This window comes from Martes martes (genome assembly GCF_963455335.1).
Source record: "Martes martes genome assembly, chromosome: 9".
Classification (NCBI taxonomy): domain Eukaryota; kingdom Metazoa; phylum Chordata; class Mammalia; order Carnivora; family Mustelidae; genus Martes; species Martes martes.
In genome coordinates this window covers 28,911,245-28,930,500 of record NC_137896.1, presented here as the reverse complement: position 1 = coordinate 28,930,500, position 19,256 = coordinate 28,911,245, and the positions used below count along the sequence as shown (strand labels likewise).

Genomic DNA, 19,256 nt, shown 5'->3' with positions numbered 1-19,256 from the left:
TTAGGACAGCCAACCTTGGACAACAACATCATACTGACGGCCATACTGCTTGGGATATAGGGCCCCATCTGCACCCTCTTGCCCCCTGAAAGTGGACTGGCTTGCCTCCCAAGCTGGCCCCAGTGCTCTTGCACTGCTGCCCTTTTTAGGTCTGGACACCCTATGTGCCTGTCCCCTAGAGTAAGGGATGTGGGGCTGAGGGCCTGATGCAAAGCCCCTAGTTTCCTTCCAGTGGTTTTCTTGGTTGTAGGTCCCTCTGTCCTCTGGCCTTGGAAGAGTCGGGTTCTCCCACAGGGTAGGGATGGGAGGGGGTCACCTTTGTAGCTAAGGCCTCAGTGGGGCCCCGGATCACCCAAAAGTCAGAAACCATCCAAATTCCAAGAATTTTAAGAGATTTTTACCAGCTTCCCCAAAGAGAACATGCCCTAAGGAGTACATCTGGACAGACTCACAGGTAAACTTTTTTATTTTTTTAAACACTGCAGCCTTTCATGGCACCCTCCCAGGGAGGCACCACCTATCATGATATACACCTAGGCCCCATCGACTAATGTTAGTAAGGTTCTTCCCAACCACGATATGCTGCTTGGTGGGCACCACCTGGAGTGAGACTCCAGTCCCCGGCATTGCACTGGTCATGTCGCCATCTTCTCTGTGGTTTAACCTAGCACTATGAATGGCAACCATAGCTCAATAAACCTGGATGCAGTGAGACTGGCCTTGCTTTCCTGTGATCTGTCCTGGGATCCTGGAGACCAAGTCTGCTACAGGCTGGTATCCCTCTTCGGGCCTATGTGACCTCAGATGGTATCAGAACCAATCTGGGCTACCTCTGCTCACCTGCAGATGCCAAACTGAATCAACTATTAGATTCTAGTGGCAGAGATTTTTGTTGCTTTGTCTTCTCTGCTAGTATTCGGATTCAGAAACTACGCTTCCCAGCCTCCCTTGCAGCCAGGAGGTGGTTATGGGACACAGTCCTGGTCAAAAGTGGAAATCACAGATGAGGCTTCCAGGAGAGTTCTTGAAACAGGAGCAGACTTGTTGACTGGACCCCTCAGGCTTTAGCCTTCTCTCCCTTCTTCTTGCCCAGAACTTGGTGGCCATGTCTGGGGACATGGGAGCCATTTTGAAAATGGAGTCACATGACATTGTGGAGCCACTGTCCCAGCCCCCATCTGCCTCCCACTAGACTCTTCACTGTATGAGAGAAATAATACCTTTAGTTTGTTGAAGCCAGTTTCTCCAAAGACATCTGTCATTTGCAGCCAAACATACTTTCTGATTGTTCCACTGTCACTTCCGGGGTGCCAGGGAGCCCTGGGATCACTTAGGAGATTCCTGCCTCAGTGTACACAGAGCCCAGGCCTGACAGACACTTTAGAGTGGTCATTTTGTCATGGTTGTTGTTGCTGTTTATTTCCATACATTCTGCCTGCTTCTGTCCATGTGGAGAGTCGAATTCTTTCCTGGAGTCCAGGGAAGTGTCTCATAAGGTTTTCACAAGCACTTATGTGTGGCTGGTGTGGGTGAGCATGTGCCAGGGGCATTGTGTTGATCTGCGGTACTGTGAAAGTGTTCGGGGAGGAGAAGGCAGAATGATGGGGGCTGAGTATGAAGTCTTCTCCCCACTTCCTTCTTTCTCAAGAGCTTGGAGACACTGATGAGTGAAGGGTTACAGAGTCTCTGAGCCGCTCCTTCTCAAAGCTGGTTGACGCTTGTCAGGGGCGTGAAACCCATGTGGGCCATGTTGTTGGCGCCTTGCTCAGAGACCAATCTGGGCAGGTTGGGTGCTGGGGAGGTCGGGTGCTGACACAGCTCAGAGCTTTCCCCCCACTCTAGAAGAAATGCCTATAAAGTTCTCTGGTCCTGAGGTAGTCTTCAGCCATGGGGCGGAGGGACACTCCTCTGCACCATTCATGCTCCCGAGCTCCTTGTGGGATTGGGCTGAAGCTAGATCCCAGCTGAGACCACAGCCTTGCCTAGCACACCTTCCCCTGCCTGCTCCTGCCTCCCTCAGAGGTTCCCCTGAGGGCACTCCCTCTCCTAAACCATGGCCTGTGAATTCCTGTCTTAGGCTCAGTTTCTGGAAAACCTGACTTTAGACACAAGGCTTCAGTGCAGATCACACCCAAGCCCAGGCCTGGGGCTGTCCGGACCAGAACAAGAGCCACTGGCTCTGAGACTCTGTATTTAGCGCTCAGAACAAACCCACAGACACCACATGCGGTGGCAATCCACCAGCCTTGCAGCTGCAGCCAGTAATCTCCTCGGAACCCAGCACCAATCCGACCTGCTGGGGTATGCCCCTGAGCAGCCCGGGCTTCCGGCACAGCTGTGTCCAGGGTTCAAGTGATGGTGCCCCGTTGGCCTGATGGCTTCCCTCTGTGGCCACGAAGGCTCTCCCTGCAGGATGCATTAGAGTGTCATCTGCAGTTGCAGACGGTGCTCTCTCCTTTTAGGGATCTCTGCAGAGAAAGGCCCCTCTCGTTCCCATCATCCACGAACTGAGGCAGGACCCAGGGAGGCCCAGTGTGGGTTTTTTTGTTTTTGTTTTTTTTTTAAGATTTTATTTATTTATTTGACAGACAGAGATCACAAGTAGGCAGAGAGGCAGGCAGAGAGAGAGGGAGAAGCAGGCTCCCCGCTGAGCAGAGAGCCTGATGCGGGGCTCGATCCCAGGACCCTGAGATCATGACCTGAGCCAAAGGCAGCGGCTTAATCCACTGAGCCACCCAGGCGCCCCCCAGTGTGGGTTTTAAGCCTTTTCCAGGCAGCCCGCAAAGATCACACGCAATGGGAAGGACAGTTCTCCAGAGGAAGAGGAGGAGGGGTGCTGGGCAGAGGGAAGCTCAGAGTCCAGCCTCCTCTCACTTCACGGAGAAGGAATGTTCTCGACTCTTTTCACCTGCATGGGAAAGGACACCTGTGTGTGGCCTGGGGAGAAACAGGCTATTTATGTGTGCTGGGAGCTGCAACTCGGAGAGAAAGCTGCCCACCATGATGGTGCGGTGGCCCAGATGAAGAATTACGTTATCTTCTAAATGACGGACCACATGTGTGAGTGTGTTTAATTCTAGCACTACATTTTTAAAAAGTTATTTATTTATTTAAGGAATCTCTGTACCCCAAGTGGGGCTCAAACTCACGACCCCAAGATCAAGGGTTGCGTCCTCTACCCACTGAGCCAGCCAGGCGCTCCCATCACTTCATTTTTCTTACTCCAATAAGTAGAGTAAATTATACCTTTTGAAAGATTATGAACATGAAAAAAGAGCAGAACCTTATTGAAAACAGTGGCCCTGGGACGCCTGGGTGGCTCAGTTGGTTAAGCAGCTGCCTTCGGCTCAGGTCATGATCCCAGCGTCCTGGGATCGAGTCCCACATCAGGCTCCTTTGCTCGGCAGGGAGCCTGCTTCTCCCTCTGCCTGCCACTCTGTCTGCTTGTGCTCACTCTCACTCCTCTCTCTCTCTCTCTCTCTCTCTCTCTGACAAATAAATAAATAAATAAATCTTTAAAAAAAAAAAAAAAAAAAGAAAAAGAAAACAGTGGCCCTCTTCCAATAGCAGCTGGCGGTCTCCCTTCGGTACTTCTCTCCAACTCGGGCTCGGGCTTTAACGAAATGGAGTCGCTTTATCATCAGACAGTGTGTTGTGGAAAGGAGGCTTCCTTGTTGGGAGCAGGGGGAAAAGGAAAGGTCTCCAGACTCCTGCTGCCTGGCTCTCTGTTCTTCCCCCGAGTGAACATTCTCACGTGGGAGGCTTAGGGCTATTTGGGGTGAGGACCTGGGCAGCTCTGAAGACAGAAGCCAAGAGGAGGGGACCAGGCACCATGGCGTACAGAGGCTACCATCTGGCCACCCCTGGGCCCACTGACTTTCCAAGGGTTTTGTTGCTGGAATGGGCTGAATGGGGGCCCCAAAGCTATGTCCACATCCTAAGCCCTGGAACCTAGGACTGTTACCTTAGATGCCTGTAAAAGAGTAAACATTAACTAATATAGCAAAAGATGTGACTAAGAATCCGGACAGGAGGGGCTTGGATTATCTGAGCAGGCCCTAAATGCAGTCACGTGCATCCTTATAAGAGAGGCAGGGGGAGATTGGATAGACGATATGAAGACAGAGCAGAGCTGGGAGAGCCGGCGGCCACCAGAAGTAGAAGAGGCCGGGAATGGGTTCTTTCCAGAGCTCCTGGAGGCGGTGCAGATCCGTCAACACTGAGATTCCGGACTTTTGGCCTCCAGAACTGTGAGAATGAAATTCTGTTTTAAGCCCCCAAGGTTGCCCAAGGTTGGGGAATTTGTTACAGCAATTCCAGGAAACCAAGAGTCGTCGGAGTTCAGTTTCCATCACTTCCACCTGAAGGGGTCTGCCTCATACACAGTGTTCAATCTGGCCAGACCACCTCAAGGCTGAGTCCCACTGTGACCCTCATGACCAGGAATGGGTCCTGTTCTGTTGGTCCACATCTGAGTGTTGGCCTCCATGTGCTTCCAGATAGCCCACTGGCTGTCACTCTCTCGCGTGCCCTCGGGGAGACTGTGGCCCTGGCGTCATCCCCGTGACTGGGCCTCTGCTAGCTACTGTCAACACTGAGCCTCTAGCTGGCAGGTGACTGGGGGAGGGGGAGAAGGTCAGGCAGAAGGGCAGGTGCTAGACGCATTCATGGATTTATTGGTGGAAACTTCACGGCTCATGAATGTCCACTCTGGCTTGGGGCCTGTTTTCTAAGTGCAAGGATGATAGGGAATCTGTTTGTTGTCCCCGTCCTGCCCTCTCGGCCCCCTGGCTGTCAGGCAGGACCAAACTCCCAGCAGCAGCTCACTTTTAGAGGACATGTGGACATTGTTAGCTTAGATTTCCAGAGTAGCAGGAGGATGGGGGCCTTGTGGGGTTTCAGGAGACATCCCCCAGCTGCACAGCAACTTGCCAACAAGCCCCGCATGTGTGTGACAGGAGACAGAGCCAAGGCCATCTTGCTGGCCCACAGGCCCTGGAAGGCCGGAGTTGAAGAATGTCTCGGGAAGCTGTTCTCCAAGAACATGTCACCCCACCCTCAAAGGAGCCTCCAGCCCGAGGCAGACGATCCAGAGAGAACAATTAAGATGAGTATACACCAGAGCAAAATACACAACCTCAGAAGCTGAGCCCACAAGGGGTCAGGATTAAACAAACAAGGAAGGACCTACTGGGTGTGCAAATGGACCCCGAGCCAGGCTGTCCCCAGCTCCCCACGTGGGACATCAGGACGTTGCATAGGGCTAGCAGGTCTTCCGGTCTGGTCCCTTTCTTGTGTTGGTGACACAGGATGGGAGAGCATTCCTGTCACTAACATGGGGCAGCAGGGTGTGTCTGCTCATATCCAACCCGCCCGTGTGTGTGTGGCGGGGGCGGGGGGTGGCTGGGGACTCAGACACCAGGAAGGACAGTGCCATTGGTGACAGCATTTTCCAAAATGATGACCAGTTCTGGGTGAAGTTCTGAAGAAAAAGTTTGGCCTTCCTCCAATTTACACCATAGCTGCCTTTCTGGAAAACTGGCTCTCGAACCAGCTCTCAAATCCTTGTGTTTGTAATGGGGTTGGGTTCCACACTTAGGAACCGATGTTCTCATCTATACAAATACCCAGCAAGACGTTTTAAAATCGAGTGGGAGGTGGGTCAGTTCTTGGTTGGGTGGGACAATCGTGTGTGTCACAGGATGACCATCTTCAGGCTCACCCTCTAAATCACAGCAGCTCCTCCCCATGCAATGCAATAACCAAATGGCCCCTACCTGTTCCCCAGATGTCCCAAGATGGGGCACTCGAGAACTATGCCCCGCAGGCCTGGGCCAGGCCCAACTCCCAACACTGCTAGGGTAACCCACTTTGCTTTAGCCACTCTGGCCGCTTTGGACCAGCTCAGACCAGCAGGCATGCCCTACCTCTAGGTCTTTGCACCTGCTGCCCCTCCATTTCTGATTGCCCTTGTTCCGAACATCCATGTGCCAGCTCCCACCTCTATTCAGCTCTCTGCTCAGCTGTCACCTGTCAGGATGGCCCTCCCCTGTCCCACTAAGTAAAGGAGCCACCCCTCCTCCACCCCACATTTTCTGCCCCCTACTGCATCTGTACTTTCACAGAACTTATCGTCTGATGTTGTACCCATTACCTGCTCCCTAACTGCCTTGTATACTCCACGAGGACAGGGATTTTTGTGTGTTTCGTTCACTGAATTCCCTGGTCCTGAAGGACACGCTCACGCAGGAAGGAGGAGGACAGCAGACGTGTAGCAATTCTGAACTCCTTTGGGGCCCTGCGGCGTGTGCCCTTAGACACAGCCTGCACAACCATCTCTAGCCTGAGCATGGTTCTAATGGAGGCTTCCTCAACAGGCACAGCGTTGGTTGGTTACATTTTTAAAGGTCAGACTAATGGTTTCTTTGGCAACATCATTCCCTCCAAAACCTACACTTTTTTTTTTTTTTAAAGATTTATTTTAGAGAAAGCAAGCAGGGAGAGGGGCAGAGAAGAGAAAGAGAGAGAGAAACAGACTCCTGGCTGAGCACAGAGCCTGACTCGGGCCTTGATCTCACCATCCTGAGATCATAAGCTGAGCTGAAATCAAGAGTCAGATACTTAACTGACTGAGCCATCCAGGAGTCCCCCAAACCTACACTTAAAAAAAAAAAAGATTTTATTTATTTGACAGAGACAGTGAGAGAGGGAACACAATTAGGAGGAGTGGGAGAGGGAGAAGCAGGCTTCCTGCTGAGTGGGGAGCCCAATGCAGGGCCCCATCCCAGGACCCTGGGATCATGACCTGAGCGAAAGGCAGATGCTTAACGACTGAGCCATTCAGCAACCCCCACCCCAACTTTTTATTTATTTCCCAGGCAGGTCTAGGGTCAGTGATGACATTCCTGACTCCTGGACGCCGTTCTCAAGTTGGCTTTATAGCTTTGCTTCCTTCTGGTCTCTCCCCCAAGATGCCGGCTTTGAGGTTCTGAGTCCCAGGCGGGAAGACCACACCCTTTACCTTCTTCTCACCCTGGGAGGCCAGGGCTTACTGGGTCTCGGTGGATCGTGAGCGCCTCTTAGTGTTTGGAGACCAGAGGCAAGAGGAGTTGGCTTTTTCCAGCCCTGCGGGACCCTGGATTTCAGGATCCTCTATCCCTTCCCCTTCAGCTTGTAAAGTGGCTAATTCCTTCTGGAAGTCAACTCCTCCTTGTGCCTTGCCAAGAGCAGCTGATAATAATCAACGCATGCCACATTCTGGGGTTGCTTTTCTCTTCTTTTCCTTTCTTTCTTTTCTTTTTTGACCTTCTTCCCTCTGTGCTAAAAAGTCAGCAGACACATAGGTTGCTTTCCAAGTTGTCGAGCTGGAACAGCCCACCAGACGTTTTGCCCCTGCCTGTCAGGGATCCCAGCTGCTCTGCTGCTGCCATCTGTTTGCTCCCTGCCTGCCACCTGGCCACAACCGAAGGCAAAGCCCTGCGTTTTAGGTTTCCGTGATGGTTGCGCTGAGCTTCAGGGCACCAATCTGTGTAGCGGGAGTAAGAAAAGCCACTTGTAACAAAGCCCCAAATCTCAGTGGTTCAGGGTTAGAGTAGAAGTTTCCTTTGAGTGCTGCAAAGACCGGCATACAGCTCTTGCTGTGCAGGTGACTTGCCTCTAATTGGTGACTCAGGGACCCACACGCTTTCCAACCTCTTTGGCACCTGACCACCAGGGAGTCCCATGTGGGAGCACTGCATGGGCCAAGTTTGGAACTGGTGTCCATCACTTCTTTCAACATTTCTTCAGCCACAGCTCACTGTATGGCCCCCCACCTAACCTGTGGGTCCAACAGCAAATTCTTCTCTTTTTTTAAAATTTTTACTAACATATAATGTATTATTTGCCCCAGGGGTACAGGTCTGTGAATCATCAGGCTTACACACTTCATAGCACTCACCATAGCACATACCCTCCCCAATGTCCATAACCCAGTCACCCTATCCCCACCTATCCCTGGGGATAGGGATCCAGCCACCCTATCCCTGAGTTTGTTTTGTGAGATTAAGAGTCTCTTATAGTTTGTCTCCCTCCTGATCTCATCTTGTTTCATTTTTTCCCTCCCTAACCCCCACAACTCTCCGTCCTGCCTCTCAAATTCCTCATATCAGAGAAATCATATGATAATTGTCTTTCTCTGACTCATTTTGCTCAGCATAATGCCCTCCAGTTCCATCCACATCATTGCAAATGGCAAGATTTTGCTTCTTTTGATGGCTGCATAGTATTCCATTGTGTATATATACCACATCTTCTTTATCCATTCATCTGTTGATGGACATCTAGGCTCTGTCCATAGTTTGGCTATCATGGACATTGCTGCTATAAAAATATTCCCAATGGCAAATTCTAACGGGTTTGGTGAACACAGGGCATTGTCTCTGCTACAGACCACGCACCCACAGGTTTTCATCCTGTCCTAAGCAATTGGTGGCTCTCACAGCCCTCCCCCGTGAACAGTTTCATGGTCTTCTCCACCCTGGCAGTGGCCACCAGTCCAACCATTTACCTCCCCAGCCCAGTCCCAAGCGCTGCTGGGCTGGCAGGACTTAATGCCTCGATCTCCCTTCCCTACAGGAACCACAACATTTCCTTGTTTCCTCTTCGGTTCTCAAGTCCCCTTAAGTTGATCTTTCTTCTAGGACTCCTGCCCTCCACACCAGGGCGCCCAAGTGCACTGTTCTGACTCTGTTCCACGCACAGGAGCTGCACCCCCAGACACAGCTCTCTGGGTGGGAAGAACATTGGAAACTGAACCCAGGACATTCCATGGCCATGGAGTACTCGACCTGTCAGCACACCTGAGTTGAGCAGTCTGGAAAACCTAAATATTTGGGAACCCGTGAGAGAAAGAGGTCAAAGACTGAGGGCAGCTGCGGTGGCTTGGGCCTCGGCCTGGACTGTTCCCCACCCCTGTCGGCCCCCACCCCGGGGACCCTCCCCACACCAGGGCAGAGCTGCTCTTACACGGCTCTCTCTCCCCAGCACAGTCATTTCAAGGGCAACGCCGGCTACAGTGGGAACACTGGGAGTCTGTTCACAGGCTGCGCAGGGCTCTCTGTACCCCTCACCCCAAGAGGTAGCCGAGGGGCCTACCCTGCTGGTTTTATACCTTGACCGTCATTGAATGCCAAGGGCTTCCTCTTAGACAGTCTGAAAACTGGTGACCATTTTAAGCATTTTCCCCCTTTTTGTAAGGTTCTAATGACCAAATTGTAAAAATAAAGGAAAACAAAGCAAAACAAAAAATCAAAATTCAACACTCGAAGCAAAAACCACATTTTTACCAGATCTACTTTTATTTCAGAAGGAAGTTTGTATTATAGTATTTACTTTTGTTTATATACAAGTTCTTCACATTTGTGTTTAAAATGCACAGACCTCCCTTAATTCTCTTGTTCCTGCTTAAATTAGCTGTTATTTTACAATACAAAAAATACCAAAAAATTGCAGTCCTAAATGTATGTATAACACCCACAGTCCCCAGCAATGAAATAGTTTACAATACTTACTCCATATTTACATGAGTGCAAGAGATGCTAAATTATACATATTAACAAACTAAGCTTGAATCCAAACCAAAAATAAAAACAAAAACAAAAACCGTAAATACCTATAAAACAAAAACATTTCCAGAGCCAGAATTAATTCAACGAAAACAGGCTTCACTAGTGTTTAGAATGTTTTGTGCACAAATTTCAGTTACTGAAAGTCAATTCCATTATTGCCTTTGAAAGAGAAGGCGCCAGTTCTCCTCTCCACTCCAGACCATCTCCCTGCAGGTAAGGGTGTTTAGGAGTTTGGATGATTCTGGGTAAATGTCTCTTGACAGGCCTGCCATCACGGTGATTTTTATGATTGGAGCCAAGTTTGGTAAACTGGGCACACATTTCAGACTGAGAACCGGCTCTCAGTCCGAGGACAGAACTTCTGCCTTCCTGGGTCTGTCCTCAGGGTGGCCAATTCTCATAGAAACCACCACGAGAAAAGTTCTCCTGGGATGAGAGGCGCGAGCCGGGTTTCGCTGTCATTCCAAAGAGCTGCTTTCCATCTTGGTCACTGCCCTTCGCGTTAGCTTAGGTTGTTAGTAAGTGCTTAGTGAGTATTCATTGAGGGTGTGGATGGATGAAAGAAACTGAAGGATCCAGGGTGTTCTCGAAAATGACACCAGCACCCAAGGAAGTGAACCCCCAACCCCTCCCCAGATACACTCCGTTGAACCGAAGGAGCACGGTGCACTGAAAAGGTCCCATGTCTTTTTTCTTCTCGTAAGTTCGCCCCAGACCTCCCAGTGAGTCTCCCATTGGGAGCTTCAGGCTCGACGTTTTGCTGTTTTCCTGCCCAGGGCGGCTCTCCCTCCAGGTTGGCTCGGGGGAGTACGTATGGGTTGCCTTCTCTCCACATCTCCTCCTGTCTCTTAGAGGTGATCTCATAGGGAGCACAGACTTCTCCGCAAACTGTAAGAGGACGAGTGGGAGATGGCCAGGCGGCCAGGCTGGGCGCACTTCTCCAGGAGGAAACGGGAGCTATCCATCAGCGAACTAGCCACCCTCCTCCCACCCCCGGTTTTCAGTACAGGGAACCACCCTCCTAGGAAATGGTCGTTAAAATTGTGGACCAAACGGAACAAAACGCAGCCTGGAAAATCCCTTTCTAGAAAATCTGATAGGGTCTCTGAACTGAGAGACTAAGAGAAACGCTTCTCAGGACAAGACTGGTCATCCCTGGCCGGACACAGCACCAAGAGGCTAACAGATTCATGACTCCCTTGCAGAGCCAGCAGCGGTGACAGCAACAGGCCCACTGCCTTTGATGCTCTTCACATAACGCTGTTTAAACGGGCTCCAGGCCTGATTTCTCCTTTGTGTACTGACAGACGATTTCTGTTTTAGAATCAACCGATTTGTACCAGATGCATCTGGACACACTGGCACGATGGGGATGCCTTTTTTTCTTTTCCCCCTGGTTTTGTTATCAATGTATCAGGGCCCAATGAGAGGAATTCTTTAGACCTGGATATCCAGTATGTGGCACAAAAACATATCAGGTAAAACTCAGACACCGTTACATTTAATAAAAATAACATTAACATAGTTTTCTGTTTTATGTACACTCTGAAAGTCTGAACATTCTGGACACTACTGTATAATTATGTACAAGTGCAACATCAATGTTTTCATGACTATTTTAACTTATATACAGGCTCTCCTGTGACACGCAGCCATTTCTCTGAAGTTCCAGATGATTCCCTGTGGGTAACTGGCTCCTAAGCCGAGTGCCTCTTTCTCCTGCCGCTCCCTTCCTCTCGGGGCCTGAGCCCCGAGGAAGCTGTTTGCCATTGGCTGCAGAGGATAAGCAGGTGGATTCAGCTGTTCCTCCACTGCTGGAGCATAAGTAAACATCACTTGCTCCTTTTTCCTTCCTTTTTAAAAATAAACTATCTTTTAGGAAAAAAACAACAACAACAAACCAGGTGGCTATGGGACACGGTGCATGTTATTTCAAGGCCTGGGAACCCATGGGGAAGAGACTTCTTTGGCCAAAGAAATACTGGTCCTTTGAACAAACAAGGATTTTTCCTTGTGGGAGTTCCTTCTCCAGCGGCCTCCCTCTCTCTGCCAAGAGGCCTCATGGCAATTACAGGGGGAAGGCGCCAGTCTGCGACAGGCTCTCTGTGGGTGCCGTGATGCGGAGCAGGGGTGTGGGAAGCTTGGAAGAGAAGGGGTCTTATCTAGAATTGTCTGCTCTTTGCCAATGATGTGAAAAAGCAGCTTTTTGAGAGGAGAGTCTCCAAGTAGAGGTGTTTTGTGCATCAGATAGTGTTTTAGGGTTCAACTTCCATGGAAACATCTTTCCAGGAAACTCTTCATGGGTGAGGGGTTGGTGCTGGGAAAGAGACAGCACTCCTACTCTAGGCACTGCATTTAAAGGTGAAATGCTGCAGTCTTTGCTCTTTCGAGTATTAATTTTTCCAAACTCACAAACAAGCGTGGTCATCTGGAGATCCATCCTACGGGATAATACCAGAGAACCCAAGTTTTGAAGCGGAAGGGAGACCTGGGGAGGCTGCCGCATAATGCCAGAATCCAGAGCACCATACACAGGGACCCTACAACCCGCAGGCAGCGGCCTGCGGAGAAGAGCAGGACCGCCCTGCCCCACTTCAGTGTGGTCACTTTCCACATGGCATGTTTATTCCTCCTCATCCATTTTCTCCATGTGCTTTTCATCCTTCTCGGTGGTCACTGCCCTGCCCACAGCCAGCACCCGGGGCTGGGAAGGCGGATGTGGGTGCTGAGCCGAGCCTCTCCTGGAGGAGAGCGGGCAAACCAAACCGTTCCAGGTCCTTCTCCAGGCTCTGGGCATGCAGTTCCACCCGCAGCCTGAGGATGACCCAGCAACTCAGGGCAGGCTACAGGGCACACTGCTGCTCTGACGCAGGGATCCCAAGCGTTGGCATGCTCTTTTCTGCCCAAGGGAGACACGTGACATGGACGAGTCCCTTCCTCAGTGGTGTCCTAGCAGGAGCGGCCAGAAGGGCTGGAGCCAATGTCAGGCCTAGAGTGGGGGGCGGGGGGCAGGGGGCACAAGAGGACCACACCTTATTTAGTGCTCTCGTCTTTTGACAGCAACATCAACAGGAGCTTTCACAGTTTGGTCATTTCTGCTTTCCTCTCAGTCCCTGCTGCTAGGTTAAACGTTCCCTGGGGTGAGAAAATTCTTTCCTGGCTGCAAATTAGATTTTAGAAAAAGAGCAGATTGCCAATGGTAGCTATTTAAATTTTGTAAGAATGCAGGAATGCAATTATGGAAAAACTTAGGCTTACTAACTCTCCAATTGCTAGATCTATTTCAAGTCTAGGCACTTAGTGTGTGTGTGTAAGTGTGTGTGTGAGTGAGAAAGAGAGAGAGAGAGAGATAAGAGAGAGGGAGAGAGAGACAGAGGGAAAGGATTTCAAATGGATTAAGACTAAATTAATCAAGTTGCTATAGAAAACTACCTATTACATCAGTTTACATTCTAGGTAACACTGCTGACCTTGACATTTAAAATAGCCCCCTTCTACCTTAGTTTGATATGATTCAAAAGAGATGGACCATTGTGAATTCTCAACTAGAAAAAAGCTACTCCCTGCAAGAGAGAGATTTGCCTACGTCGTGCGAGAATAAGTAGCACATCTTTTAAAAAAGATAGCAGGCTTCAGATGAGAACAAATTCATTCATCTGACTAGTTTTTAAAAGACCATGTTCAAGAACGACTGGTGGTGAATGTCTACTTGTAAACACTACATCTTTTGTTTTTTTTGCAAGTTGAGACGGCCCCAAGAACAGTTTTCCGCAAGTGAACCTGAGTGTCGCTCCCAGCTCTCTCACTGGCTCTGCCCTGGCCTCCTCCAGCAACAACTGGATCCCCCCTGGACCTGCTATTCAATCCATTATTTCCTATGCAAAAGTAAAAGGTTAGATGCTGGAGCACAGATGGGAGAAACCGGCAAAGAAAGCTTGTGAACATGCAGAGGAGTCGGATGTGTCGAGGGTTTCCAGTCTTCGGCCCGCTCCACGCAGCGTCTCCCCGCCTGCCCCCTCCCTGCAGACGGCGCCAGCACGCCGCCCCCCCCCTGGCTCGCTCACGGAGAGTCCCCAGCCCAGCCTCAGATGCAGGTCCCGGGCTGCGCGGGGGGCTGCTGCTTCCGGTTTCTCACGGCTCCTGACTTCTCTTTGTACACTATTGGCATCTGCTGAGAAATGTCCACGAGGGCGCTGGCCACCGCAAGACCTGGGGGGAGCCACGGGGAACACATGGTGAGGAGCAGCTTGCTTTGTTTTTAAACATAATTTCAGAAGACAGTTTTCTGTTTTTTGTTTTTTTACATTCCCGGGGTGCAATGAGCAAATAAGTAAGTACAGAGGGGAAAAACCTTCCTTCGTTCCACACTGTGCTTCCCTCCACCCCAGCACTGCTTTCCATAGTTTTTATCTATTCTTTCAGGGTTTACTGATGCAAACACAAATGCATATCCTTCTCCCCTCCCCACTTTTTACACAACATATGTAGCTTGCTGTTCAGCAGATCAACGAAGCAAAGAGCTCCGCCGGGCAGTTGGAGCACTGAGACAAGATTACAGTCACGCTCTAAGTGCTACATTTTTCCTGCAGGCCTCCAGAAGGGTGCCAAGAGAAAACAGCACCCTATCAATAAATTCGGACTCATTCCACATCACTCGGCCAGCACTAGTTATTTTCGTTATCTATCCTATGACACAGGTTAGGACAGACTCTAGGGCCAGGCTTTTTGGAATACCTAAGGCTCTTTAACCACCCCATGCCTCAGTTTCTTCATTTGTAAAATGGGAACAATAACATACAGGGCATGTGTGAGGAGTCACTGAGCGAACCCATGAGAACATCTGAGAATGGTACCTGGCTTGTCACCTCACCCCCTCCACTACCTTTGCTTTAGGGACTAGTGGTTCCATTTTCTGTTTTGTACTAGGAACCGATTCACCTGATGTTCGGTGGGGAAGGCACGGGTGTGGAGAGCTGGATTCGCAATGCATGGGAACGAGCCAGTGGAGGCTCAGAGCCCTGCTGAGGTTCTCAGAGGCCATGTTAGGGCCACCTGTTACTTCACCTATAAAATGGAGGAATTGGGGGCAGTGGGGATAGTGTCTCCACTGTTTGGAGACACTGTTTTGAGCAAAGGCAGAGCCAGGTACTCTGGGAGTCCAGAGGAATGACCATCTAAAATAGGGGGTAGAGAAGAGACCATCTACAATGGGGGGGATGGTCTTACTTGGGGAGGGTCTCAAGCAGTGAGTAAGGCCTTCATCAGGAATTGAGGCAGATGGGCTGGGCAGGAAAGGCCAGAGTATGGCAAGCCTGTCACTTCCCTACTCTAGCCAGGGCCTTGCTCTCAGGGAGCACGGGCCAAGTTTGCTGAGCTGGGACGTGACAGGAGACAATGCTCCGGAGTTCAGGTCAATGCGTCATTCTGACCTTGACATGGGTAAGGCTGATTTAGGAGCTGAACTCATATTCCCAGGTGAGAGCAAATCAAGCAGTTCCCCTATGAAATGAAGACAATAAAGCCTGGCCTGGCTGAGCCTAAAGGTCTCGCTCGGGAGGACCCAGAAACCATTTCAAGAGCTCACCTGGAGGTGGCTTTGGATCTGAGGGCTGCACTCGCTGCGGAGCTCCGGGCTGGGCAAGGATTCTAGGACATACTTTATCACAGACACGAGGCTTTCTCTGGCTAAGGCAACCCTGACCCCCAAAATCATTTCAACTGAAAGCTGTCTAAAATGTATGGTGCATCTTGTCTGAGGCATCCCTCAGAATACTGCACAACTAATCAGGGTATTTCCAAAACTGTATTCCATATCTCCTCAGCCTTTGATAAGAGGATGTCTATTGAAATCATGATCTGTGTACTTGATGGAACTGCATAAAAGAAACTGGTAAAAACGTGGGGCAGTAAAGTATTAAAATATTTATGATAGTTACATGAAAAAAGAAGAATAAAAATGAGATCTATACAATTATTTCAACAAAGCTGGCCAGGGCTGGAAAGGAAAGAGAACAATGAACACTGGTGGATTATGAGTGCATTTCCAAGACTTCCTATAAGTTGTTATAACTGCTGTTTGTGCCTTCTGTCTAAAACAGAGTGAAAGGCGAAAGATACACAGCAGTGCTAGAAATACCAAGTTGAGGGTGGCCAGCTTGGAGGAGCTAGCTGGGGCCACTAGAGTAGGTAAGACGATTGTGGATGAGCATATGGCTGGAGGGCAGAAGGCCTACAGTCAGGGCTGAGCAAGGGAGAGAAGCCGGAGGCCGGAGGCCGGCAAAAGCGCAGCAAGGGAAGGTGTGGCTGGAAGCGTCACCACCATTGGGAGGCCGAGGGAGCGGGGTAAGGAAGGAACCATGACCTCAGGACAGACAGTTTAGGGAACACCAGGGACAATGGGATCATCTCCCCCGATCCTCACAATGACAGGAGGGAGGCACAGGCCTCCCGTTCACTATCGCTTCTACACCCACATTCACGCCCCGTTTGTCACCGGCCCTCATCTACTCACCTGACTGCCCCGGAGGAGGGATTCCACCGAGGCCTCGAGGGAGCCTCACAAACACAGAGAGGACAGCAGCTCTGTTGCCAAAACACGGCTCCAGGGCAATGGGTTTGGGAACAGTCTGGTGGGAGATAACAAAGAATTACCTAAACCAAGGTTTCTCACATGTTAATGATGCAGCCTTCATTTCCGAATTTTTTTTTCATTTTTAAAAAAAATTTAAATTCAATTAATTAACATATAATGTATTATTGGCCTCTGATAAAAGACGGATGAATCAGTCTTTTATCAGTCTTATATAACACCCAGTGCTCATTACATGTCCATCACCCAGCTACCCCAACCCCCTGGTGATTTTTAAAGATGCCCTCTATTAGTTTCTCTTGCTGTGTAATCTTGGTTGCTTACAGCAGCACTTTTTTAAAAATAATTTTTAAATTTTTTTAATAAACATATAATGTATTATTAGCCCCAGGGGTACAGGTCTGTGAATTGCCAGGTTTACACACTTCACAGCACTCACCATAGCACATACCTTCCCCAATGTCCAAAACCCCACCATCCTCCCCCCCGGCAACCCTCAGTTTGTTTTGTGAGATTAAGTGTCTCTTATGGTTTGTCTCCCTCCCGATCCCATCTTGTTTCATTTATTCTTTTCCTACCCACCAAATCCCCCATGTTGCCTCTCCACTTCCTCATATCAGGGAGATCATATGATAGTTGTCTTTCTTGGATTGACTTATTTCGCTAAGCACAATACCCTCTAGTTCCATCCACGTCGTCACAAATGGCAAGATTTCGTTTCTTTTGATGGCTGCATAGTATTCCATTGTATATATATACCACATCTTCTTCATCCATTCATCTGTTAATGGACATCTAGGTTCTTTCCATAGTTTGGCTATTGTGGACATTGCAGCACCACTTATTTACTATCTAGCTTGGTTGGGTAGGTCAGAAATCCAGGAGAGCTCCATGGGGTTCCTGCTTACAGATATAGGTCTGTTCATCCCTTCCATCAGTTCTGGAAAATTCCCAGCTCTTATCTCTCAAAGGTCTCCAGGATCTCAGCTCTTATCTTCACAGGTAGAAGTCATGTTAGCATCTGGGCTGGCTCTTTTCTGCAGGCTCTAGGGAAGGATCTGTTCAAAGCTCATTCAGGTGCCCTCAGGTGGCCGGCAGAATCCAATTCCTTGAAGCTGTAGGTCTGAGGTTCCCACTTCCTTGCTGCAAGGGGCCACTCTCTTCCAGAGGCTTCCTCCCACGGTCCCTCCAGCTTCAAATCAGTGCTGGTGTGTCAAGTCCTCTGCATGTTTTCTCTTCTGCCACCCCACAGAGAAAAGCCCCTCAGTGTCTTAAGGTCTCAGCTACCTTGGGATTTGTATGACTGCTGCCCAATCCCTTCAGAGCAGCACTTAGAATAATGATGGACTGAAAAACCATGAGCGGGGGATCGTGGTGGCCATCTTTAGAATTCTGTCTCCATACCCCCAAATATGTCATTCATTTCTTTCAATTTGGTTGAAGAAAATGACTTCTGGAACCCTTGTGGCTGCAGCACAGGGAAGGATGGGGTAAGTGAGAGGACAGTGGTTTAGATCAGTGTGGTGACAGCAGTGCAGGTGTGTGCAGGGGTGGAAGACAGAACCAAAGACATGTGCTGATGGACTGACTGTCCAATGAGAATGAGAGCAAGCACGGACCAAGCACAACTCCAGGACTTTGGCCTGGAGCGGCTGGGATGATGTACGGAGTTGGGGGCGATATGCCAAGGAGAGGTATTGGGGGGATAATATCCACAGCTCAGCTTTGGATAGGTCAACTCTGAGATTGCTGCTAAGACAAGTAGGGACGCCGAGTAAGCAACCAACTGGATACAGGAGTTGGCAGCTTCCAGCAGAGCTCTGAGATCATGGTGTTAAGATGAACCCACGATGGAAAAGATCATTGCTGTGGTCTGAATGTGTCCTTCTAAAATCCGTATGTTAAATCTTAATGCCTAATATGATATTTGGAGGTAGGGCCTCTGAGAGATTGGTGCCCTCATTAGAGGGACCCCAGAGAGCTCTCTAGCCCCTTCCACCATGTAAAGTCAGAGTGAGAAGGCACCATCTACGAACCAGGAAGGGGGCTCTCACCAGACAGTGAATCTGCCAGCACCTTGATCTTGGACTTCCTAGCCTCGAAGATTCTGAGAAATTTCTGTCGTTTCTAGGACACCCAGTCTCTGCTGCTTTGCATGCAGCTCAAACAGACTAAGATGGTCACCAAAGGAGTGAGCGTAGAAGGTGTGAGAGGAGGCTCCAAAGACAGAGGCGGACCTGCACCACTCTGAGAGGTGTGGGGAAATGGAGAGCGTTGGACAGAGAACATTGAGCCAGAGCAGCCAGAAGGTGAGAGTGTATGTGTCCAGGAAAGAGAGTCAGTAAAGTGTTGGACAGAGTAACCAACTGGGTCATAGGCGGTTGACATGTGATGTATGGTGCCTCTCAGTACTTTCAATTTGTCTATTTTTTTTAATCCCACAAATTGTTATTCTATCATATTTGCTTAGATGTGTATATGTTTACCATTTCATTTTCTCACTCTTCCTTCTTATTCCTCAGTCCATCCTTCTGGGTAGTTTTTCTTTCTCCCAGCACATCCTGTAGACATTTCTTTTGTACAGGTCTGTGGTGGTCAACTCTGCTTCCCTTTTTTTTTTTTTTTTAAAAGATTTTGTTTATTTGACAGACAGTGATCACAAGTAGGCAGAGAGGCAGGCAGAGAGAGGGGGGGAAGCAGGCTCCCTGCTGAAGCAGAGATCCCGACGTGGGACTTGATCCCACGACCCTGAGACCATCACCTGAGCCGAAGGCAGAGGCTTTAACTCACTGAGCCACCCAGGCACCCCAGTCTCTACTTTCCTTCTCATCAGAAGAAATCTTCCCTCTGTCCTTGTTCTTGGAAGGCAGTTTCAGGGGCACGCTATCCTAGATTGGCAGTTCTCCTCCTGATGTCATTTGGAGACATTCTTCCACACTCATTTGGCTTCTGGTGTTACTAATGAGAAGTCAGCTTTGCTCTGTCATTTCCTTTTGGTGATCTTTTCTTTTTTTTCCTCCAGTTATTTTTTTAACGTAATAAATACAGATAACATATAC

General features: G+C 49.5%; 1 protein-coding gene across 3 annotated transcripts in view; it reads right to left on the bottom strand.

The window, feature by feature from the left end:
* Positions 1-9,330: 9,330 nt before the first annotated feature.
* ATRN (attractin) overlaps positions 9,331-19,256 on the bottom strand; it is a 157,121-nt gene continuing 147,195 nt past the window's right edge. The window contains exons 28-29 of one of the 3 annotated variants that reach the window (XM_080813911.1): positions 16,120-16,234; positions 9,331-12,597 (exon numbers count right to left, since the gene is read on the bottom strand). In XM_080813911.1, coding sequence (XP_080670037.1) covers positions 12,452-12,597; positions 16,120-16,234 — 261 coding nt within the window. In that variant the 3' untranslated portion in view covers positions 9,331-12,451. Of the gene's footprint in view, positions 12,598-13,314; positions 13,818-16,115; positions 16,235-19,256 lie in introns of those variants that run through there. The other 2 variants (XM_080813912.1, XM_080813915.1) reach the window with 2 other exon arrangements.